The sequence below is a fragment of the Monodon monoceros genome, unplaced genomic scaffold (assembly GCF_005190385.1).
Source record: "Monodon monoceros isolate NGI ecotype Baffin Bay Population unplaced genomic scaffold, NGI_Narwhal_1 Super_Scaffold_21, whole genome shotgun sequence".
Taxonomy (NCBI): domain Eukaryota; kingdom Metazoa; phylum Chordata; class Mammalia; order Artiodactyla; family Monodontidae; genus Monodon; species Monodon monoceros.
The window spans coordinates 55951943-55978161 of NW_021703778.1; the positions used below are offsets into that span (position 1 = coordinate 55951943).

At 38.6% G+C, this 26219-nt stretch overlaps 1 protein-coding gene across 3 annotated transcripts in view; it reads left to right on the forward strand.

Annotated features, from left to right (window-relative positions):
* MAPK6 (mitogen-activated protein kinase 6) overlaps positions 1-22328 on the forward strand; it is a 36204-nt gene extending 13876 nt beyond the window's left edge. For 2 of the 3 annotated variants that reach the window (XM_029239135.1, XM_029239136.1), the window contains exons 2-6: positions 7500-8680; positions 10678-10822; positions 13164-13328; positions 18741-18942; positions 19971-22328. In XM_029239135.1, the coding sequence (XP_029094968.1) occupies positions 8126-8680; positions 10678-10822; positions 13164-13328; positions 18741-18942; positions 19971-21072 (2169 nt within the window). In that variant the 5' untranslated portion in view covers positions 7500-8125 and the 3' untranslated portion in view covers positions 21073-22328. Of the gene's footprint in view, positions 1-7124; positions 8681-10677; positions 10823-13163; positions 13329-18740; positions 18943-19970 lie in introns of those variants that run through there. The other variant, XM_029239134.1, reaches the window with a different exon arrangement.
* Positions 22329-26219: the final 3891 nt, after the last annotated feature.

Sequence of the window (26219 nt, forward strand, 5' to 3'; positions counted from 1 at the left end):
AGTGTATCATTTTTAGACGAAGGTTTAGGCACCAGTGAGATATTCCTTCTTCTTTCCCTCTGGCACATTGAGTGGCAATGACAGAGATGGTAGCTACTTCAAGAGTTTAGATAACAGCTATGTTGGTCTTGTTGCATGAGCTGGACTTAAAAGTTTAAGTCACTGAGATTTTAGGGTTATTGGTTAGTGTAACACTGCATAGCCTATCTTGACTACTACTACAGAAATTTATATTCATTTTTGTTTGGTTGGAGTCCTCAGATTTCCAAAGGTACTTGAAGAAGGAGGTTGCCTACTTGTCTCCTACCTATATATTTGCCTCAAGTGTTTCCTTACTATTAGTTAGGAGAGGAGTCTTAGAAATGAGGGCTTAGGCAGGAAGAGGATAGGAGAGGGATGAAGGGTTATTACAGTAATTTAAAATTTTCCAGCCATAAATTTCTAGAAGGGATCATGTTTGTTTAATGTTAGGTTTATAGTAATTTCAATCACATTTCCACCATTCTGGGCATCCCACCATAATAAGTGGGAGCAAAAACTAGTGAAGTAAAAGACTTATGTGGTGCTTTCATAAATCATAGACTTTTAGAATTGGAAGGGTTTTTAGAGAGATTCTTTGACTTGTTTATCTTGTCTGTGAAGTTCAAATATTCCAATATAGGTACTTAGAGTAAATTAAATAGCAACTAGAAATGAACATCAAAGTAAACAATGACATTTATTTTATAATGGCCTTTTAAATGGCTTAAGTGTCCCTAATGTTAGTGTTATTTAGGCAAAGTTTCAGACAATTTAAGAACAGAAGTTAGGAGTAGAAGAGGAGTTTTTAAAAAACTGGATATTTTATTAGAAGCTATGTAATCATCCATCTTTGAGAGTTCTTCTGTGTAGCTTACAGTAGTTACTGATAGCAGGCAAAGCCTGTTAGTCTTCAGGGCTCAAGTGTTAAGGCCCTCCTTCCCACACCAGCCAGGTTCCTAAGATGATTCACTGACACTGGTTTGCACTTTGGACCTCCTCTAGGTCTAAATCCTGAGAGGGATCCCTGGTAACTCTGAGAGCTATCCTACATTAAGAGTGAGGGCTTTGTCAAGAATGTATATAAGCAAGCAGTTAAGCTGTACCCTTTGGCCTTCTCTGCCCTAGAAACTTAGTATCTTCGATGAGAGCTTGAGAACATGATCTTAGGGAAGGGTGAATTTGCTATAACAACACCTCTCTGTGCCAGGGTTAGGAGACAGTCCTAGGTGAATGTAAGTAGAACTCAACCTTTCCCTTCTCTCCAAAAGCAGCTGGGTTTTGGCTGAGGAGATGTGAGGCTGGCTGAATGCCAGTTAACTCAAATTACTCACTTCACCCTGGAAAAGAGCTAAATAGGCAAGAGCTCGGGGGGTGGGGTGGGGTATTTGAGTGCGTATGATCAGGCCAGATGACCCAAGTCAGCATTTAACCTCAGAAGCAGCAGAATAGAAGATGGAAGAGAAAACCAGACAAATAACCTTTATGTTTAAGGCTCTCACCTCAAACTTTGTACTTTGTGACACTGACCAAGTTGTTCCTGGATAAGAAAGGAAAGAAAATCCAATTTCTGTAGAATGTGGAGATGGGGCAGAGTGAAGTTATTCTACTGTCTTTTCTTTCTTTTGCATTTTATAACTTTACTTCATACACTTAGGCTTGACTCAGAGTACATGCATTACTCTTGGTGTAGGGGTAGGCTAACTGACCGAAAGCAGGAGACAATTTCAGGAAGAAAGGAGAGCTTCAGGCAACAGTTGTGGCTAATGCAGCTTCAGGAAACTGCATGTAAATGTTGGAAACTGGTACCCAGCCTGGGCTACATAGAGAGCTTTTACTTCCATGTTATGGTGAATCACTGAAAGAAAACCAAAGAGCCAGTTACATCCTTATAAATCATTCTTTGTACTTCCATTTTATTTAGCAAATTGTTAAAAACAAAACAACATTGATTCAGCTAATTAAAACTTAACCAGTGATCTCTCTCCAAGCAATAAACACAGTGTCAGCCCTGATGTTGGTAGGAACAGGTAATATTTGGAGGCAGAAATTGCAAAGGTGGTGGGAAGGGTCATTTTTAAGTTACTGTCCTGTCATAGTTTTCCCTTTCCTCCCTTGAAGTGTGTGGAAAGTGCAAAAGGAATATAGAATCACAGATCCTTCCAGAGTCTAAGCCTTGAACGTTGCTTTTATGGGGTTAAACGTGAAAGATGGTGGAGAAAATGGTATAAATGAGACATTTCTAGAGGTTGGTGATGTGGATGGAGAATGCTCTGATGAGTAATCTGCTGATCCAGTTGAGTTGCATGTGCATGCCCATGGAACTCCCTGATGGATATGAAAGATGGAGGTGATTGGAGAGATCAGGATTTGGAATATAACTGCCATGAGGGTCAAGGTGATAAGGAAGAAGCTGTTTTCATGGTCACTAAGGAGGAGCATGGGAGACCTCTGGCTTTTTAGGGCTTCCAGAGGCATAAATCCTGACCTCTAATTAGGTCACATCTCCCAGTGTCTAGGCTCTCATACCATCCTGTACCATCTGGTACCATTTTTCCCTTCTGCATTCTCCTTTTTCATATTGTTAGTTTATTGTTTGTCTCCAACCATACCATAAACTCCATGAGGGCAGGGCCCAAGCCTATTTTTACTTACCATTTTATCCCCAGTGCTTAGTATATTGACAAGTACATAACATAGTTAGCAAATACTTGCTGAATGGAGTGGGACTGAATTGGAAACATTTACTGGATCTATTTTATCATGCAGAGGTATAACATTACCTCCAACTTACTGTTTAAGGTGAGCTTATTCTTCAAGCTCCTGGATGAAAAGGTGCTAAATAAATAGCTTTTGGTCTAATAGATACTGAAGGACTTCAAAGAGTACTACTCACAAACAGTGAGGCAACTCACTGGGCAAGCACTGTTGTAAATAATGGGATATTCTCCTTTACCCCCCCCCCCAATTTTTTATTGGTACAGTCCTCACTGTCTAGTGGAATTACAGTTTTGTTGATAAATATTACCTTGTTTCTTTAGATTGGTCTCATTTCTGTAAAGTCTGCTTAAGGCTTTCAATATTGTCATCATCTGAATCTATAATGAGAACTCTGCAGTTCTCAGCGTAGGTAAAACCCCTACCTTCCCCAAGATGAATTTTTACCCACTCTTTACCCCTGTAAATGCTGACCAGTCATTGAGATTTCTGAAGAGGCATTCTCATCCTTCTGCTTGTTTCTGCTCTGTAGTGCTTCTCGGTCTCACTGAAATTGAAAGGGGGCAGTTGTGGTTGGAGGTCTTGAGCAGAGATCTCTCATAATCTGAGTAAAGATGTCTCTCTCATAATCTGGCTGCAATTCCTACTGTCGTGCTCTTGGATGATAGTGGTGTTTTCTTTTCGTGGTGGCGGGGGCACGTCGGGTCTTCGTTGAGGAACATGAGATCTTTGTTGAGGCATGCGGGATCTCTTCGTTCCGGCGCTTGGGTTCTCTCTAGTTGTGGTGTGCGGGTTTTCTCTCTCTAGTGGCACTTGGGTTTTCTCTCTCTAGTTGTGGTGTGCGGGTTTTCTCTCTCTAGTTGTGGTACACGGGCTCCAGAGGGCAGGGGCTCTGTAGGTTGCAGCGCGTGGGCTCTCTTGTTGAGGCTCGCGGGCTTAGTTGTCCCAGGGCACGCAGGATCTTAGTTCCCCAACCAGGGATCGAACCCGCGCCTCCTGCATTGGAAGGTGGATTCTTTACCATAGGACTACCAGGGAAGTCCCAGTGGTGTTGTTTTTAGCAAAGCCTTATTTCTGCTTGCCCATGATTGCTATATTAGTAAACTAGAAGCTTAAGAGAGTACCTAGAGGTTTTACTGTTCTTATGTCAAGTCTGTTAAACTGACACAAAAATGTACATTTATCAAAAACTTAAAACTTGACTGAGCTTTAAGGAATTGTCTACGTTGGGCAAGAAGGTAGGTGTGAACAAACATTCTATTTCACATGGAGACTAGAAATGTAAATTTCAGAAACAGTGGACAGCCTTTGAAAAATACTTTTTTTAATGAACAATTATTTCTTTTATTTTTTTTTAAGAATCATTGTTAGTTTATTTATTTATTTATTTATTTATTTAGGCTGCACTGGGTCTTAGTTGTGGCACGCAGGATCTTTTAGTTGCCACATGCAGATTCATAGTAGCGGCATGCATGCAGGATATGGTTCCCCGACCAGGGATTGAATCCCGGCCCCCTTCATTGGGATCATGGAGTCTTACCCACTGGACCACTGGGGAAGTCCTGACAAATACTGATTTTTTTCTAAGATATTTGGTAGGGAACAGGAAGAATCAAGATGTATACAAATAGAAAAAATTGGAGTGGGGGGAGGCACACAATATTAATTAAAGCCCTTTAAAAATCTGAATTATTTTTTTATTTAAAAGTTTATTTGTAAACCTTAATTTAACTTTTAAATGTTTTACTACAAATAGACTGATAAGCTACAGAATTTTTAGGAGTCTGCGGAGTCCGTGTTTATTTATTTTTTTATTTCTGAGAAGCAGACAAAATACTTGCATACAGAAGAAACCGTCTCTGTCATAGTGAAACAAAGAAAGCTATTATGCCATTAACGTCTTTCATAATATTAAGTAGATGTAAGAAACACTCATATTTATTAAAATAAGTCAGGGATAGTAAATAATCAGTTTTTATTAAATAAGCTTTTGCCATTAGGATCATTTATCTACTTAGTCTCTGAGTTATTAGTATCATCAGTTTCTCTTTCACACATTATTTTTAATGTTTGTGGATTTCTCAGAATTGAAGCATTTGCTCAGATTGAGGCAAATGCTGTTACCTTATTTTATTTTTCAGAATCTTGTGTTTCCACATGTGAAGTATATAGGAATGTGAATGAAGCAGGCAGAAAATAAAGGCAGATTCCTCTGTTGTACGAAAGCTTCACCACTGTGAAATAGCTGATGTGTTTGGGTCCTAGCAGTTCTTAGGCCACACCTGAAGGTGACTGTAAGTTGTTACATGTTCAGGTTCGGAATGGACTGCTTTATTTCATACAATGATAAATTTTCTCCTGGCCTTTAAACGATTAGCTCTTTGAACAAAGGACTATTACAGCTGTCCTATTTCCAATCTCTTCAGACCCATTCAGAAAATAGCACTGTATATGCCCCTATACCAGCTTTAAGATCAAAAGTCAGCAACAGGAAGCCAGGGCTTCCCTGGTGGCACAGTGGTTAAGAATCCACCTGCCAATGCAGGGGACACGGGTTCGAGCCCTGGTCTGGGAAGATCCCACATGCCGTGGAGCACCTAAGCCAGTGTGCCACAACTCCTGAGCCTGCTCTCTAGAGCCCGCGAGCCACAACTACTGAGCCCGTGCACCTAGAGCCCGTGCTCCACAACAAGAGAAGCCACCACAATGAGAAGCCCGTGCACCGCCACACCTAGAGAAAGCCCGCACGCGGCAACGAAGACCCAACACAGCTAAAAATTAAAAAAAAAAAAATTTTTTTTAAAGCAACAGGAAGCCTTTCCATTTAAGGGTCAGTTAGGCTGTATTACATGCTCATAGGCATGTACATGTAAATGAGCTACGACATTGGCCTCCTAGTTGCTTCTGGGACATGAGACACTCACCTTAGTGGCTTTCCAGTCCTAGTCCCTCTGTCTACAACAGTTTCTCCCACATAGCATCCCTAAGGCATACCCACTTCCTTACTTCCTCCTTTAGAGCTTTGCTCCAATAACACTTTATCAGAGAGGCATTTCCTAACTACCCTCCCTGTCCTCTTTCTGTTTTATTTTTCCACAACTTATTGCCATCTAATATCTGTGTTTTACATTTTTGTCTGCCTGTATTCCCCCACTATAATGTGAGCTCTTCATTTACATACCACCTAACTGTAACATTCTAATAATTTGTCACACTTCAGTTTTTTTTTAAGAACTAACACATTAAAGATACAGTTGAAGAGTGCTGTGTAATCCTACCGATTCTTATCCCTTCCTTCATTCCTCAGGGTAATCATTATGATGAATTTGTTATTTATCAATCTTATGTTTTTTATACTTTTGCTACATCTGTATGCACCCTAAAAGCATCATTTTGTACTTGATATAACTGGTTTCAGCATGCACATTTCTCTCTGCATTTGCTTTTTAAATTTGGTGTGTATTTGATGATTTCAACCATCTCTATTCATTTTTTCCTATTATATAGTAGTTCACTATATGAGTATAACTCATTTATTCTCTTATTGTTGAAAGTTTAGGCTTTTTTTTGATATTTTGCCCTTACAAAGAAAATGAACATTTGCATGTTCATTTGCAAGCATTTCTCTAGGGACCTGTCCATGAAGAAAAATTGCCAAGTCATAGGTATGATCCTTATTTATTTGCTTATGCCAGATTGCTGTTTGATGGTCTTACTGATTTAAACTCTCACCAATATTGTATGAAAGTTCCTGTTTTTCCACATTGCTCTCCAGACTTGATATTAACAGCTGACTCTTAAAAATGTTTTTCAATCTGAAATGTTATCTTCATGAAGTAATTTTTCTGATTACCAGTGAAGTTAAACATCATTTCATGGGTTTTATTCATAGGTTTATTCACTGTTTAAGTTCACTCCTATGTAAATTTAAGAACATGCTCGGCAAATTTCTTATTTGTACTGCTACACTTTTGTTCATTAGATATGTTAGGCAGAGTAAATAAGTAAACATGTTCTTTTTTTTTTTTTTTGCGGTGTGTGGGCCTCTCACTGCTGTGGCCTCTTCCGTTGCGGAGCACAGGCTCTGGACGTGCAGGCTCAGCGGCCTTGGCTCACGGGCCCAGCTGCTCCGCGGCATGTGGGATCTTCCCGGACCGTGGCACGAACCCGTGTCCCCTGCATCGGCAGGCGGACTCTCAACCACTGCACCACCAGGGAAGCCCAGTAAACATGTTCTTTAACGAACTAACACATTGCAGGCTATTATATATATGTTTTTAGAAAAATGTTACTAATGCTTTACCCCTCAAAAATTCTAGAGAATTCTTTAAAAATATTCTGAACCTTCCTTTGCTCATTGACATTTAAGAAATTATACAAGCTAATGACCTAAATAATATAAAGAATCTAGTATGGTGGGATCTGGAGTCTGAGCCAACACATGTGAATTGCTTACAACATGGATAGCTGTTTTTGATTGAGGGTCATCTTTCCATTTAGTGACTATAAATACGTATGTTTAATGTATCAGTAGTAGCCTATAGCTAAATGCCCAATTGTGTCATTTTATAGAGTTGAATAAAAGAGCATTTCCTGGGCTTCCATGGTGGTCCAGTGGTTAAGACTCCTCGCTTACACTGCAGAGGGTATGGGTTTGATCCCTGGTTGGGGAAGTTCCACCTGTCACAAGGTGCAGCCAAAAAAAAAAAAAAAAGCATTTCCTACAGTGGTGACTCGTTTCCTTCTTTTTTCTCATCCTCCAGGTTGTATCAGAGTAAGATGGACGGTAGCTTTGATTGTGATTGTGGTGAGCTGGAGCCACCTGATCACTAACAAAAGACATCTTCTGTTAACCAACAGCCACCAGGGCTTCCTGTTGAAATATACAGCAACAAAGGAAGAAAAGAAGCAAAACGGAAATAGTGCTTACCAGCACCTTAGAATGATGCTGCTCAGGACCAGTCCAACACTGAATGTATCTGCACTGTGAGGAGAATGTTCATAGAAGCCTGTTGTGTGCATATTTATTCACATTTTTGTTAAATGTTAAATCCTTCAGCACAGTAAATCTGAGTGCATAGTATGTCATTTCATTCCGTTTGAGTTTCTTGAGTGTTTTCTTTAAATGTCTGCAGAGTTGCTGCCCCTTTCTTGAACTATGAGTACTGCAATCTTTTTAATTCTCAGTATGAGTAGAGCTTTTTGAGCTTTAAATCTAAGGGGAACTCAACGGGCCTGGTTGGCATATGCAATGAAACCATCTTGCTGTGGAAGCAAAATTATTTTTTTTCTACCTTTTTGAAAGATCTTTCCTTTTGATGCCAGCTTTCTTCCTTATTTACACAAGTTCAACAATACGAAAGGAAAAGGCAATAGTAAGGGTTTCAGAATGGCAGAGAAATTTGAAAGTCTCATGAACATTCATGGTTTTGATCTGGGCTCTAGGTATATGGACTTAAAACCATTGGGTTGTGGAGGCAATGGCTTGGTTTTTTCTGCTGTAGACAATGACTGTGACAAAAGAGTAGCCATCAAGAAAATTGTCCTTACTGATCCCCAGAGTGTTAAACATGCTCTGCGTGAAATCAAAATTATTAGAAGACTTGACCATGATAACATTGTGAAGGTGTTTGAAATTCTTGGTCCTAGTGGAAGCCAGTTAACAGATGACGTGGGCTCTCTTACTGAACTGAACAGTGTTTACATTGTTCAGGAGTACATGGAGACAGACTTGGCTAATGTCCTGGAGCAGGGCCCATTACTGGAAGAGCATGCCAGGCTTTTCATGTATCAGCTGCTACGTGGGCTCAAATATATTCACTCAGCAAACGTACTGCACAGAGATCTCAAACCAGCTAATCTTTTCATTAATACTGAAGACTTGGTGCTGAAGATAGGCGACTTTGGTCTTGCACGGATCATGGATCCTCATTATTCCCATAAGGTATGTGGAAAGTCAGCTGAGACAGACCTTTAAACTGATACACACCATCAGATATAAGTGCTTATGTTTCCTTTGTGTATTGTGGCAGAAATTTTAGTTAATCGTATTAAACTTTACATAGTACCTTTTTTCCATTCACAGTCTCCCCGTGTTTGAAATGAAGGTGGAGTAGAATCCTGATTAAATACAAATTCTTAAAAGTGTATGGTTATTTATTATATTGATTTATATATTTATATTTATTATATAACTGAAATTCTCCCTTATTTAAAAGTAGGATATATCCTTATGTGTTTAGGGCAGAAGGTGGTCCTATCTGAAGGTAATAGGGGTTGCTATTTCAACTTTTATGCCTTTTTTTGGTCCATTCGAGTATACTATTCTGTTTTGCCTTGTTTAGTAAACTTAGTTTAGTTTGAAATCTAAATTCGCATAAAGTAGACAATAAGAATAGCCAGAAGGATTCATAGTAACTTTGCCTTAAATAAAAGCTTGCTTTAATTTTCTGAGCCAAACTCTGGTCTTTTAGTTTTCAAATGAAATCATATGTGGGATCCTGATGTTCAAAATGTAAAAATGGAGCTGCTTTGGTTATAAAGCATCCCTGGGAGGCCTGCTTCCTTGGCTTCCCATAGCACATGTTTCAGACAAATCTTTTCATTTTCATGTATCATCTCACACTGAGTATAACTTAATTAAAAAAAAACAAAAACTTTAACATAGAAATTGAGTACCAAAATGAAATGGATGACCACATCCTCTGTATGGATAACAGTAAAGTATTGTAGATGGAACACTGAACTAGAAGTTACACTATCTAAAATCGAGTTAATTTCTACCTCCAACTAAGCTATATGACCTTAAGCAGATTCTTTAATCTGTGTTAATATCTACCTTCATATTTTCTCAGGGTTGTTTTGAAGATGAAATAAGGCAATATATGTGTAACTGTTTTTGTCAAACAATTCATAAATGTAAAGTAGTAAAATTGATTAGGAATGGGGTATGCAGTAAAGCCAGGCCTGCTGGATTGTCAGTAAGGAGATTGGCAATGCATTTTTATTTTATTTATTTTTAAAATTAATTTATTTATTTTTGGCTTCGTTGCTGTGCACAGGCTTCCTCTAGTTGCAACAAGCGGAAGCTACTCGTTGTGGTGTGTGGGCTTCTCATTGTGGTGGCTTCTTTTGTTGCGGAGCGTGAGTTCTAGGTGCGCAGGCTTCAGTAGTTGCGGCACGAGGGCTCAGTAGTTGTGGTGCATGGGCTTAGTTGCTCTGCAGCATGTGGGATCTTCCCAGACCAGGGCTTGAACCTGTGTCCCCAGCATTGGCAGGAGGATTCTTAACCACTGCGCCACCAGGGAAGCCCCAGCAATGCATTTTTAAATAGCACCTCTGGTGCTCTTTCCTGCCTTTCTTTCATTGATTTAAACATACCTGCTCCTTCATTAACTTGAGACTTGAAATGAAAAATATCTCCTCCTCTGAAACCTGTTTTGAATATGTGGCCTAGAGTTAACACTAAAATTCTTTTTTTTTTTTTTGCGGTACGCGGGCCTCTCACTGTTGTGGCCTCTCCTGTTGCGGAGCACAGGCTCCGGACGCGCAGGCTCTGCGGCCATGGCTCACAGGCCCAGCCGCTCCGCGGCATGTGGGATCTTCCCGGACTGGGGCACGAACCTGCGTCCCCTGCATCGACAGGCGGACTCTCAACCACTGTGCCACCAGGGAAGCCCTAACACTAAATTCTTATAGTATACTTTGGTTAGCAGACTTCACGTGAACATAATTTTATAGATGGTATATTACAGGGAGAGTTTAACCTCCATTCAGGCTCACAAGTGCAAGAGACTTGAAAATAGGCATAGAGATCAACAATGTTGTTTTAGGATTTTACAATTACAGTTTGTTTTTAGATTAAGGATTCTTTAGTGAATCATGTTTTTTATGTACTGTTATTCAGCTAAAGTAAAAAGTATATTTTTGTTTCTTTTTCAGGGTCATCTTTCTGAAGGATTGGTTACTAAATGGTACAGATCTCCACGTCTTTTACTTTCTCCTAATAATTATACGAAAGCGATTGACATGTGGGCTGCAGGCTGCATCTTTGCTGAAATGCTGACTGGTAAAACCCTCTTTGCAGGTTAGAATTTTTAAAATACAGGGGAAAAAATTATCCCAGAGAGAAATAATTTTGCATATATCTATGAAGCAAGACTTATGTAAGATTTAAAACAATTTATTGTAGTGTAGAATATTAAAATGAAAAGATAAAATGGTTTTAATATCTAAAAAATTGAGAAAACTTACGTATTCACTGAACTGTTCACTCAATAAATTTAGTCAGAATTCTAGTGTTCTTTAGCATATATCTTCTTAAACATAATTTCATATTTTATAGATCCATAGTATTTGTTAGGTTATTTGTGTTAAATGATACCTGAGTTGCCTGATTCTGTCATTGTTTGTCACTTCGTGGTAAACTTTTTTAGCAGTTGTTGAAAATTCAGTAATTCTTTCTGTGTCCCCTGTCAACCCTGTTGCTTGATTTGCCATATCCTGTTGCCTGACTGCTGTGATATTTCAGAAACAAACAATTTTTGCAGAGTTTGGTGCTATGAAGGAGTCTAAAAAAGTGTGTGAGAGAGTTTTTAGTTAAGGTGGATTAAAAACAAAAACTCTAAATAACGTAATTTTCGATCTTAAACCCTTTAAACTTTAAACATTTAATTAAAGAGAATTTTAACAAGAACTCAAACAAGTGAAATGATTTGAAAGATTCAGTGATAGTTCCCTTCCAAAGCCTCTTCGGTAGGTTTGTGAACCATCCAGTAAAAGTGACATGAGGGAGATCTGAGTGTTGATTAGTATAGGCCTCAATATATTAACAGAGCAGTAAAGGCAAGGACTAAGCATTCATTGGAAATCTGTGTATTTTTAACCTATGGTAAGTGTCCTAGCCTTATTTTTCGGTCTTACTCAGTATCTCCACTTGGATGTCTAATGGCATCTTAAATTTAACCTATCCAAAACTGACTTCCTGATATTTCTCCCTCATACTTTCTCTTTCTGCTCTCTTCCTCATCTTAGTAAACCAGACCCACTTCTTAGTTGCTCAGGCCAAAATCTTGGCATCATCTTTCACTTCTCTCAGCACAGATCTTGCAGGCTCTTCCTTCAAAATATGTCCTGAATCTAACTGCTTGTTAGTATCTCTATCGCTACCCACCTCCTGCCAGTTCAGTAAACCATTATGCCTCTCCTGGTCTAATGCGTGACCTCCTAACTGGCTTTCCTGCTTTAACCTTTGCTGTCTGTGGTCTAGTTACCACATAGCAGTGTAGTAGTTCTCTGAAAACATCGCTCATGTCATCTCTATGTTCAGAACTCTATAATGGCTTCTTAACAAATTCAGGATAAAGTAAACTCTTTTGTTCTGGTACCACTGACCTCATCTCCTATCAGTTCCCCCCGAGCCACTCTACTTCAGCTACACTTGCCTAATTGTTGTTTCTTGGACATCCCAAGCCCACTGTCTCCTGTAGGCCTTTGGGCCTTTTCTCATCTTCCTGGAACTCCTTTCCTCCATATGAATGTATGGTGTGTTCCCTGAGTTCCTGAATTTTCAGCTTCTCAGTGAGGCCTTCCTTGGTCATCCTTGGTTGTTAATATAAATTAACCCTACCCCCAACAGTGCTCCTGTCCCCCTTAGCTTACTCTATTTTTCTTCATAGCATTTGTCACCGTTTGATGTGAATGTTTACAGAGTTATTATCTGTCTTCCTCCATTAGATTGTGAGCTTCATGAAAGCAGGAACTTGCTCAGTTTTGTTTCATAGATGTATTCTAAAGTGCCTTGCTCATAGTAGGCACTCAAGAAAAATTTTGAATGTTGAATGAATTTCTAGAAATAAGTGGAAAAGCAAATGAATGTTTTTTTTAAAATTTTAGTTGCCCATTTAGCCTGAAGTGTTTCCCCTTTTATTTCTTTAATAGTGGTCCTGAAATGTTAACTGAGCCTAATATATAACTATAAAACTTTTTGTTTCACAAATCTAGTCCAGGCCTCTGTTTTATTGAGAGTGAAAGTAAGTCATCACCATGTTAAGTATTCTCAGAGTTACAGTGAATTAGTGGTACAGTTAGGACTAGATTCTAGGTCCTTAAATCTCAATTCATTGCTTTTTTCACTACTTCATGGTACCTTAATATGAGGCCAGACTTCAAGTCAATTTCTTATGGAAACAAAGCAGCTAAAACTAAACATATCAGTGAGCAGTAATTGAAATAGATATGCTTTTTGAGCAGGTTGAAGATGATATTCAATGCAGTGAAATCTGCTGATTAATGATTCAGTTAAAACCATTTCCCCCCCAGTGTTCATTACAATATTTAAGTTACTTTCCTATAGCTTTAGAATGTTTATTGCCAATAAGTAAACAGTGTGTTTATTCCTGTTGTATTTGGTGTTTTTTTGATCTCAGGTGCACATGAACTTGAACAGATGCAGCTGATTTTAGAATCTATTCCTGTCGTACATGAGGAAGATCGTCAGGAGCTTCTCAGCGTTATTCCAGTTTACATTAGAAATGACATGACTGAGCCACACAAACCTTTAACTCAGCTGCTTCCGGGAATTAGTCGAGAAGGTATTGTGACTGAAGAGTAGGCATCATGTAATGGTGTGTTTGTGTGTAAGCAGGATTTGTGTAGGGAAGCTTTAGCTTTTTATCCTTAGATATGTAGCATTCTCGCAAATAGTCTTTAGACGCTTTAAGGTATACCTAAAACTTCAGCACTGGCTTTCCCTTTTTTGGCCTGGCACTTAGGCTGGGATCTGTTTCTTTGCTCTGAATAATTTTCTAGATTCCAGAAAGTAACCCCTCTCTCCTGGTTCTAACTCCATCTACTTTTCCAGCTTACACCTCTGATTGTCTACGCTAGGTGAACATATTAATCACTGACTCTCACTAAGCTGGAATGGGGTTCTGTGAGGGTTATATGATACATAAGTGTGGGTGTGAATATAAATGTGATTTAGATATGAAAGAGGGAATTGAGTCAGGGAAAGCAAACGTTTCAGAGCAAGGAAGAGAAGGAGGAAAGATCAAAACTCCATGTGAGCAAACTTCCTACATAAAAGTTGGCAGATCACTGTTAGTAATATTAGGTGCTAAATGTGAGAGTTTGTGCAGACTTGAAAGTAGTAGGAACTTGGGGAGAATCAAAACTGTTGACCACTAAAGTAATTAATTTCATATCTCAAAATAAGACATATCTTTAGGGTTTGTTGATATAAATAAGATACAAAAGTCTAACTCCTGTAATAGTTATCTGTAATAAGATAACATTCTTTAAAAGAAGAGCATTAGACATGAAAAACATCTTTTGTAAAAGTTGATTATGTCTCTTATCTTTAAGAATTATCATACTGTATTTAGCTACATCAATGCCAGGATTGTAATAGTTCTTGCATGAATCATAAAGATAGGAATATATAGTTTCCTAAACATCTTAAGCTTTTCTCCCGTTCTGTTCATGATCATCAGAGGGAAAAAGCAAATAAGATTAAGTACGTGTGAATTAACACATTAAGACTACTAGGAACCCTGTTCCCACTAGTGTCGTTAGATGAATACCCAATCTTAAATTTCCCTCCATTCTTACCTTTCATCCTCCCTTTCTATATAGTTTACCACTTAATTTCTTTTTTTTTTTAATGGATCTCTATTGGAGTATAATTGCTTCATAATACTGTGTTAGTTTCTGCTGCACAACAAAGTGAATCAACCATACGCATAACACATATCCCCATATCCCCTCCCTCCGGAAGCTCCCTCCCATCCTCCCTATCCCGCCCCTCTAGGTCATCACAAAGCACCGAGCTGATCTCCCTGTGCTATGCTGCTGCTTCCCACCAGCCAACCATTTTATATTCGGTAGTGTATATATGTCGATGCTACGCTCACTTTGCCTCAGCTTTGCCCTCCCACCCCATGTCAAGTCCATTCTCGATATCTACCTCTTTATTCCTGCCCTGCAACTAGGTTTATCAGTATCGTTTTTTTTTTTCTTTTTTAGATTCCACATATATGCGTTAGCATACGGTATTTGTTTTTCTCTTTCTGACTTACTTTACTCTGTATGACAGACTCTGGGTCCATCCACCTCACTACAAATAACTCATTTCTTTTGATGGCTGAGTAATATTCCACTGGATATATGTGCCACATCTTCTTTATCCATTCATTTGTTGATGGACATTTAGGTTGGTTCCATGTCCTGGCTATTGTAAATAGTGCTGCAGTGAACATTGTGGTACATGACTCTTTTTGAATTATGGTTTTCTTGGTATATGCCCAGTAGTGGGATTGTTGGGTCATATGGTAGTTCTATTTTTAGTTTTTTCAGGAACTCCATACTGTTTTCCATAGTGGTTGTATCAATTTATATTCCCACCAGCAGTGCAGGAGGGTTCCCTTTTCACCACACCCTTTCCAGCATTTATTGTTTCTAGCTTTTTTGATAATGGCCATTCTGACCAGCGTGAGGTGATACCTCATTGTAGTTTTGACTTGCATTTCTCTAATAATTAGTGATGCTGAGCATCTTTTCATGTGTCTCTTGGCCATCTATATGTCTTCCTTGGTGAAATGTCTATTTAGGCCTTCCACCCATTTTTTAACTGGATTGTTTGTTTTTTTGATATTGAGCTCCATGAGCTGTTTGTATATTTTGGAAATTAATCCTTTGTCTGTTGTTCCATTTGCAAATATTTTCTCCCATTCTGAGGGTTGTCTTTGTCTTCTTTATGGTTTCCTTTGCTGTGCAAAAGCATTTAAGTTTAATTAGGTCCCATTTGTTTATTTATGTTTTTATTTCCGTTACTCTAGGAGGTGGGTCTAAAAAGATCTTGCTGTGGTTTATGTCAAAGAGTGTTTTTCCTATGTTTTCCTCTAAGAGTTTTATAGTGTCTGGTCTTACATTTAAGTCTTTAATCCATTTGGAGTTTATTTTTGTGTATGGTGTTAGGTAGTGTTCAAATTTCATTCTTTTACATGTAGCTGTCCAGTTTTCCCAGCACCACTTATTGAAGAGGCTGTCTTTTCTCCATTGTATGTTCTTGCCTCCTTTGTCATAAATTAGGTGCCCATATGTGTGTGGGTTTATCTCTGGGCATTCTATCCTTTACCATTGATCTGTATTTCTGTTTTTGTGCCAGTACCATACTGTCTTGATTACTGTAGCTTTGTAGTATAGTTTGAAGTTGAGGAGCCTGATTCCTCCAACTCCACTTTTCTTTCTCAAGATTGCTTTGGCTGTTCAGGGTCTTTTGTGTTTCCATACGAATTGTAAAAATTTCTGTTCTAATTCTGTGAAGAATGCCACTGCATTGAATCTGTAGATTGCTTTGGGTAGTATAGTCATTTTCACATTATTGATTCTTCCAATCCAAGAACATGGTATATTTCTCCATCTGTTTACATCATCTTTGATTTCTTTCATCAGTGTTTTATAGTTTTCTGAGTACAAGTCTTTCACCTCCTTAGACAGGTTTATTCCTAGGTATTTTATTCTTTTTGTTACAGTGGTAAATGGGAGTGTTTCCTTAGTTTCTCTTTCTGAATTTTTTGTTGTTGGTATATAGGAATGCCAGAGATTTCTGTGCATTAATTTTGTATCCTGCAACCTTAGCAAACTCATTGATTAGTTCTAGTAGTTTTCTGGTGACATCTTCAGGATTTTCTATATATAGTATCATGTCATTGGCAAACAGTGACAGTTTTACTTACTTTCCAATTTGTATTCCTTTTATTTCTTTTTCTTCTCTGATTGCTGTGGCTAGGACTTCCAAAACTATGTTGAATAAGAGTGGTGAAAGATTTACCACTTATTTCTATATCTTAGCATACTTCAACACCATTGTAGTAAATAGACCGATTTCCTCCAGAACAGTGCTATCCAATAGCATTTTCAACAATGATGGAAATGTTTTTTCTTTGCCTACATTTGGGAGCTCAGCCTGACTACTTTCTTTTTTTTTTTTTTCTGCGTTGAGTCTTTGTTGCTGAGCACAGGCTTTCTCTAGTTGCGGCAAGCAGGGGCTACTCGTCCTTGCTGTGTGTGGGCTTCTCATTGCGGTGGCTTCTCTTGTTGTGCATGGGCTCTAGGCACACAGGCTTCAGTAGTTGTGGCATGCGGGCTCAGTAGTTGTGGCTTGTGGGCTCTAGAGCACAGGCTCAGTAGTTGTGGCACACGGGCTTAGTTGCTCCGTGGCATGTGGGATCTTCCTGAACCAGGGATCGAACCTGTCCCCTGTATTGGTAGGCAGATTCTTAACCACTGCGCCACCAGGGAAGTCCATCAGCCTGACTACTTTCTTTGTTACCTCCGCCTCTTTCTACCTGCTATCTACTGTTCCCAAATGCTAGGGATTTTAGAGTATATTCCTCTTGTGTAGCTGGATATACTTCCTTCCGAGGATGGTGATTATGCTGAGTCAACCATTCATAACTCTATGCCTCAGATTGTCTCTTGCCTTGAGACACATGGGCCCTGGCCTAAGACTGACTCTTGCAGGAGAACCAAGAACAACAGCTTGTTGTATCATGAAATGACTTCCTAGATAGGGTAATATAATAGAGAGGAGTGGAGAAAAGGTGAAAATATAAATGGCTATATAAATGTCAGCTATTTTTCATGTTAATGAGAGATTGGGAATTGAGAAGAGCATCCTTTCTAGAGTGCAGCTTAGTCTTAGAGAGAAGGGCTAGCTAGCTTTTCCTTTGAGACAGAAAGTAAGGTTGAGTAGATGTGTGATAGACCATAGTGAAGAAGTAGGGATTGAGATAAATGTGAAGTAGGTTTATCTGTTGAGAATAATGGAAAGATAGATAGCATAAAGAGATGGTGAGGGGCTTCCCTGGTGGCGCAGTTGTTGAGAGTCCGCCTGCCGATGCAGGGGACACGGGTTCCTGCCCTGGTCTGGGAGGATCCCACATGCCGCGGAGCGGCTGGGCCCGTGAGCCATGGCCTCTGAGCCTGCGCGTCCGGAGCCTGTGCGTCTGGAGCCTGTGCTCCGCAACGGGAGAGGCCACAACAGTGAGAGGCCCACGTACCACCAAAAAAGAAAGAGAGAGATGGTGAGGAACATTGCTAAGCAATAGCAAAGGCCAAATTGAAATTGCACAGTATGTATGAATTTGTAGAAAGCTAGATATACATGTGATTTTGCATCTAGTTTTTATCAGCACTGTATGGCTAGGAAATGGAGAAAGTGGAAGGTAGGAATGATTCAGAGTTGAAGATTGGTGTCAGTCCTAAGGCATACAAGTGTGTGGTGGTGGAGGGCTGGTGACAGAGTGGTTCAGGCTGGGTAAGGAGCTTAGGAAGGCCTAAAAGACTGAGTGGGAAGAATTGGGTTTCTGGTAGCTCCATCATAGCCCTAAAATGATCAAGTGCATTGTGTGATATGCTGTAGTGTGATTGATGTGAAACAGAAATCAACAAATTAGTACAACAGCTAGTCAGTGAGATAAGGGGAGGAAAGGGCTTTATATTAAGCACTAGACACTATACATTTAATTTTTACACCTTGTAAGACATCTATCTATATATCCATTCTACACATGAAGAAACTGAAGTTCAGCAAGTTTAAATAACCTGTCCAGTCCCACATAGCTAGTAATTCAGCTTAGCTAGTAATTCAGCTAAGCTAGTGAGTTGCAGAGCTGAAATTAGGACCTATGTATTAGGTTGAGCCATATGAAATTGCTGTTATTTGACCGTTTTTGACTGACAAAAATGAAAGTTTCACATGGTTCAACTTAATATATTCCTTTTTCTTTATAACTGGCCATAATATGAGATTGGGGTATATTTCAAATATTTACTTTGTTTCTTGGACGCGTGTCTTTTCAATCAGTGAATCAGGAAAGTTAGTTTTATTTCTCTGACAAAACTTAAATTAACTTACCTTTTAATTGTATAATCCCTTTTTGTTCTTTATGGGTTGGTGGACCTCCAGTATAGTTAAGGTGTTTTATTCCTCTGTTTTGCAGCACTGGATTTCCTGGAACAAATTTTGACATTCAGCCCCATGGATCGGTTGACAGCAGAAGAAGCGCTTTCCCATCCTTACATGAGCATTTACTCTTTTCCAATGGATGAGCCAATTTCAAGTCATCCTTTTCATATTGAAGATGAAGTTGATGATATTTTGCTTATGGATGAAACTCATAGTCACATTTATAACTGGGAAAGGTAAATTGACTCTAAATTAGAAAAATATTTTTTTTCAATGAACCATAATATAGTGAGTTTTAAATTATAAATGATAAGACAATGTAAAAGTCTTAGAAATTTAGAAATGGTCTTGGGTTTCTGTTGAACTTACTGCTGTCTTTGAATAGCCTTTATGTGATTTAAATATTTAATAATTACTGCTTAGGATATACATAATGGGAAAAATTAAATGCTACTTTGGAACAAGAAGTAGTTAATGTCGAAATTAGTTTGTTCACTTGTTGGATTTTTTTTACTCCTAAAATGTTGAGGTGTTTGAGAGTATGTTTACACACATCTGCCAACCATTTTCTTTCTCCACATGAACATTTCTACCATCTGTGTATAGTTCTTTCCTCACTTACCCAGATGTTTTCCAGTCTCCACATTTTCTGTCATACTTATTAGTTATCTAATCTCTTTTCTATTCCCTCCTCCTCAACCCCCCATGTTTTCATGTGTGTCTCAGTCTGCCTCTACTTGAGCATGGTGTGGTCACCTTACTGTAATGTGTCAGTAAGAGGATACCACATTCAGTAAAACATATACATGGATACTTGTTGGGTTTTTTTGTTTTTTCTGTTCATGGTGATGATTTCCATCAAGCCCTTATCTGCCTTATTACCAGTAGAGTGAAATTCTGTATGACACCTGATTGAAATTAGAGATCTACATTTTGTGGCCATAAAGTATTTTTTTCTGTGTGTGAAACTGTGTTAGAATTGAACTGTACATCAGCCACTCAGATGTTTATATGCATTTTATATAATTATATACTTTATTGGTAATTACCAAATATTGCCTCATATTGCTTTATATAGTAACAGAGCTTACCTATCCGTTAAGATTATATATTATAAATTCCTGGAGGAAGGCTTATGACTTAACACTCCTGTTATCCCATCATAGACCTAGCACACACAGTGTTTTGATCTAAAAGGCACGCAAGTGAATTTGAAAATGAAATCATACACCTGGACTAAGATTAATGTATTAATTTTTTTCAGGTACCATGATTGTCAGTTTTCAGAGCATGATTGGCCTATACATAACAACTTTGATATTGATGAAGTTCAGCTCGACCCAAGAGCTCTGTCTGATGTCACTGATGAAGAAGAAGTACAAGTCGATCCTCGAAAATATTTGGATGGAGATCGTGAAAAGTATTTGGAGGATCCTGCTTTTGACACCAGTTACTCTACTGAGCCTTGTTGGCAATACTCAGATCATCATGAAAACAAATACTGTGATCTGGAGTGTAGCCATACTTGTAACTACAAAACGAGGTCATCATCATACTTAGATAACTTAGTTTGGAGAGAGAGTGAAGTTAATCATTACTATGAACCCAAGCTTATTATAGATCTTTCCAATTGGAAAGAACAAAGCAAAGAAAAATCTGATAAGAAAGGCAAGTCAAAATGTGAAAGGAATGGATTGGTTAAAGCCCAGATAGCTCTAGAGGAAGCGTCACAGCAACTGGCTGAAAAAGAAAGGGAAAAGAATCAGGGATTTGACTTTGATTCGTTTATTGCAGGAACTATTCAACTTAGTTCACAACATGAGCCTACTGATGTTGTTGACAAATTAAATGACTTGAATAGCTCAGTGTCCCAACTAGAATTGAAAAGTTTGATATCCAAGTCAGTAAGCCGAGAAAAACAGGAGAAAGGAATGGCCAATTTGGCTCAATTAGAAGCCTTGTACCAGTCTTCTTGGGATAGCCAGTTTGTGGGAGGTGGGGAGGACTGTTTTCTCATAAATCAGTTTTGTTGTGAGGTAAGGAAGGATGAGCAAATTGAAAAGGAAAACACTTACACCAGTTACCTGGACAAGTTCTTTAGCAGGAAAGAGGATACTGAAATGCTAGAAACTGAGCCGGTAGAGGATGGGAAGCTTGGGGAGAGAGGAAATGAGGAAGGATTTCTGAACAACAGTGGGGAGTTCCTCTTTAACAAGCAGCTTGAATCCATAGGCATCCCACAGTTTCACAGTCCAGTTGGGTCACCACTTAAGTCAATACAGGCCACATTAACACCTTCTGCTATGAAATCTTCCCCTCAGATTCCTCATAAAACATACAGCAGCATTCTGAAACATCTGAACTAAAACACTCAGCAGACATTTCTTTTTGTATTCTTCATGAAATGTGTTTTGTCTTCTTTATTACTAGTGTTTAAGTCATTTTTTTACTTGAATCAGATGGTGTCATTTAGAAAGGATATTTTCTTGGTTTTTAAAATCCAGACTTTTTTTCTACATGTGAGATGGTTTTCGTTTTAACTGGCATGTCGTTTGCACACAAAAATAAAGAATAGAGCAAAATAATGCAATGCAGGAGGAGACAAAAGAAATGCACTAAGACAAGGAAAAAACATTCTCTCATAGAACAATGATCTGTTTTACAGGAAACAAAAATCTTGCCTTGAAATTTACACAGTGAGACTGTACATAATTGCATGAAAATATCTATTTTTTTCCTAAAACATTTTTCATTCATGAGTATTTTCAAGTTTTTCATACTGTACACATTTCTTAAAAACACATGATACCAGCAGCAACTGAAAATGAATGCCGAATTTGGTACACATGTGTTATCTACCTCAAGGTAACAAAAGTATGTGGCAAAACATATACCACCCATAGTGCTTCACAATATGCACTTCTATTTAGCCAGCGTTTATTGTAGTAAACTATTCTTAATAAGATTCACTCACCGTTTATAAATGTTCTGGTATGCATTCTTTATAGTGAAGTGTTACTACATCACATCTTATTTATTTTAGCAAATCAGTATATTTTCTGTATTTAATTATAAAAAGTTAACGTAGTTTTTGAAATTTATTTGCAAATACACTTTTTCCATTTGGCACTATGGTTTGTTGCCTACTTAGCTGAATATATAATGTCAGCTTATCCTAAGGCTGTCCATGTACTTAATTTACTTAAGTATTCATTTTAAGTAAAGCGCTCACTGTGTATAGGAATTTGTATTTTGGAGGTGCTTGATCTATCTACAAAGAAAAATTAGGAATTACTTTATTATAAAATGCTCCTAGAAGTCTTAATTTTGTTTAAGAAAAAGAACTGTAATGTTAGACTTGTGTGCATGGAAGTAATTAAGGTACATCATTATTGTAGTTTAAAAGTTGTACATGATAAGACATATTTTGTTTTTACTGTATGTTTTTACTGAATGATCTATTCCCCATCCCAAGGCAAGCATGAATAAAATTAGGTTAAATGTAGCATGTGGCATCGCAGTCTCTTAGAATTTGTTTCATCTATTTTATTTTATTGAATACTGTGTATCTTTGGTTATCCTGTTTGAAGAAAAAGGACAAATAAACCATGGCCGGCAAATATGGCTCTTGTTAACTCTTTAGGTAATGAAAATAATTACCTGCTAGAATGAAAACCACTAGCAGAATCTCATCTAATTCCACTTTTCAGCATCTTTGAATCGTGGCTACAGTTGAAACTGTGTTAGGCCAAAAGACTTAAAACTCTTCATCTCCACACAAAAATCTCTTGTTGACTTAACCTCACACATTAAAATAGAATAAGACCTTCATAGATTTCAAAACTTATTATGTAAGATGTGTGTGGAAGCTTTGAACTATGCAGCTGGAGGAAGCTCCTTTAAATGTATTTGCTCTACAATACACCATCTTTCCTTTGCTCAAGAACTTACCCATTTACCTATCCAAATATAACCATTCTTCCTTTAACCTCACTTTTCTGTTTTGTCTTCCATTCCTGTTTTGTACAAAGCCAGTTCTCTTAATATCTGGACTTCTACCTTTCCACTGACCTATTTATTAATTTCATCTGGATTCACAAAGGTTTTAAAAATGCATATATTTTCAATGAATTCAGTGATTTCAATGAATATCGTTGTGAATTTAAATGTATATTCAAGTTACCTTAAAAAGGCAAGCTCTTAGAGGAAAAGCTTTCAGTTTTTCACCCTTGCATATGATGTTAGTTGTGGATTTTCATATGTAGCCTTTATTATGTTGAAGTAATTTCCCTCTTCCTATTTTGTTGAGTTTTTTAATCATGAAAAGGTGTTGAATTTTTGTCAAATGCTTTTTCCATATTAATTGAGATAGTCATGGGGGTTTTGTCTTTTATCCTGAAAATGTGCTATATTACATTGATTTTCATATGTTGGTTGATTCTTATATTCCAGGAATCCCACCTGTTTATAATGTTAATTCTTTGTGCTGTTGAATTCAGTTTGCTAGTATTTTTTTTTAGCATTTTTATATCAGTACTCATCAGGTATATTGGTCTGTAGTTTTATTTTCTTAGATCTTTGTCTGATTTTGGCATCAGGATAATGCTGGCCTCAGAATGAGTTTGGAAGTATTCCCTCTTCAGTTTTTTGGAAGAGTTTGAGAAGGATTGATATTAATTCTTCTTTAAATATTAGGTGGACTTCTCCAGTGAAGCCATGTGGTCCTGGGCTTTTCTTTGTTGGGAGGTTTTTGATGATGGATTAAATCTCCATTTCTTCACAGTTCACTCTTCCAGGTTGCATGTTTCTAGAGATTTATCCATTTCTAGGTTATCCAATTTGTTGGCATACAGTTGTTCATTATAGTCTCATATGATCCCTTTTTAATTTCTGTCTCTTTCATTTCTGATTTATGTTGACTCCTTTCTCTTACTCTAGCAAAGCATTTGTTAAATTTGTGTATCTTTTCTATTTCATTTATTTCTGTTCTAATTTTCCTTTGATAACTTTGGGTTTAGTTTTTTTTTTTCCTAGCTCCTTGAGGTGTACAGTTAGATTGTTGATTTGAAGCCTTTTATTGTTTGTTTTTAATGGACTTTATTTTTTAGGGAAATTTTAGGTTCACAGCAAAATTACGCATAAGGTACAGAGATTTCTGATATACCTACTGTCCCCACACATGCACAGCTCCCCCATTGTCAATATCCCCCACCAGAGTGGTACATTTGTTATAATTGATGAACATAACGTTGACACAACAGTATCAGCCTAAGTCCATAGTTTGCATTAATTAGGGTTTACTCTTGATACTGTACATGCTGTAGGTTTGGACAAACGTATAATGATGTGTCCACCATCGTATCATACAGAGTAGTTTCACTGTCCTAAAAATCCTGTGTGTTTTGCCTACTCATTCTTCCTCCACTCCCGCCCTGTCCCAAAACCAATACAACCGCTGATCTTTTTACTCTCCATACATAGTCTTGCCTTTTCCAGGATGTTATATATTGAAATCATATAGTATGTAGCCTTTTCAGACTGGCTTCTTTTACTAAGTAATACGCATTTGTCCACTTGATTTTGTCTCATAAGTCCTTTAGGCTTTCTTCTTTTGTCCTTTTTGTTTGTTTCTCTGACTTGATAATGTCAGATGAACTGTGTTCGAGTTCACTGATTCTTCTGCTTGATCAAGTCTGTTGTTGAGCCCCTCTTGTGAATTTATAGTTTCTAAACTTTGTTGTATCCTTACTTTGTTCATGCATTGTTTTCCTGATTTTGTGTGTTGTTTATCTGTGTTCTCTTGTAGCACATTGAGCTTTATTTATTTATTTATTGGCGGTACACAGGCCTCTCACTGCTGTGGCCTCTTCCGTTGCAGAGCACAGGCTCCGGACGCGCAGGCTCAGCGGCCATGGCTCACGGGCCCAGCCGCTCTGCAGCATGTGGGATCTTCCCAGACCGGGGCACGAACCCGTGTCCCCTGCATCGGCAGGCGGACTCTCAACCACTGCGCCACCAGGGAAGCCCGTCATTGAGCTTCTTTAAGATGATTATTTTGAACTATTTGTCAGGTAATTCATAGATCTCCATTTCATTTCCTTTCAGTATATGGCGATTTATTTCTTTGGGTCATGTTTCCGTGTTTCTTCATGTGTCTTGTTATTTTTTGTTCTGATTTTTGCATCTGAAAAAGCAGGTGCTTCTACCTGTCTTTACAGACGGGCTTGTACTGGGGAGTAATCTCACCAATCGTCCCAGCTAGAGATTCTCATACCTTTTATAGGATTGTGTAATCTCAGTACTTGTGTGTGTTGCTACACGCCCCCCCCCCCAACCCCTCATCCGCCAGCTAAGTTTCTTTTCCAGGAGGTTGTCGTCTCTTGCTTTGTCCGATGTCTGTCCCAGGTACTGCAGGTTCTCTGGTGCTGCACCAATTCCCTGAGCTCTCTTTTGTTCTCAGCGGCCCCCAGGCAGCCAAAGTGGTGCTTTGAGTCAGGCCAGACTGCGATCAATCTCTTGGGCAGCCCCCCAAAACCTGGAACATTGGTTGATTGTTCTAGTCCTCCCTGCCCCTCCCAAAGGAGAAGCTTCAAAGTGGGCTTCCCCTCCCAAGCATGAGCGGTGCTGGCTTGAGGAAGGGGCTGACATGGTTGAAACAAAACTTTTTCAAATGACTCACTTCATTGTGTCTGTTCTTGGCTTTGAGATTGTCTGGGGGTTCTGTGACTTCTTAACTGGGATCTGGAGTACTCATAAAGGCTTTTTGGACCATGTATTTTTAAAGTCGGTTTTTCTATGGGGCAGTGAGGTCTAGAGGTTTTCTATTCTGCCATTTTGCTTATGTCCAAAAATAATTTACCTTTTAAATGACTAATTCTAACTTAGAGGAATGTTCCAGGTGTTGGCTTGGCATCACAATTTTTAGAGCTATTTCTGAATCTTAGATATTAGGTTTAATCTGGAAACAGCAACACCCCCCCCACACACACACATACACACTTTTTTGGTTATTATTTAAATAAGATTTCAAGCACGTGGGAAAACTGTGTAAAATTTTTTTAAAGCACGTATAGATACTGAAGCTGTGCACCTCAGATTGGGACTTGAACCCATGCTGTCAGGACTCGAACCCAGCCAAGACCCTGATTGCGACTTGAACCCGGCCAAAACCCACAGTCTTCCAACTGACATCACACACCTGGTTTTAGGACTTAAGGAAACTCAGGTTCTTGATGTCACATTGCAGAAAGAATTCAGTGAGAGACAAAGTGATAGGTAAGAAGTGGATTTATTTAGAGAGAAACACTCCACAGAGTGTGGGCCATCTCAGAAGGTGAGAAAGGCACCAGGGTATGGGGTTGTCAGTTTTTATAGGAGTGGGTAATTTCATAGGCTAATGAGTGGGAGGAGTATTCCAGCTATTTCAGGAAGGGGTGGGGATTTCCAGGAATTGGGCCACCACCACTTCCCCCCCCCCCCCCCCCCCCCCCCCCCCCCCCCCCCCCCCCCCCCC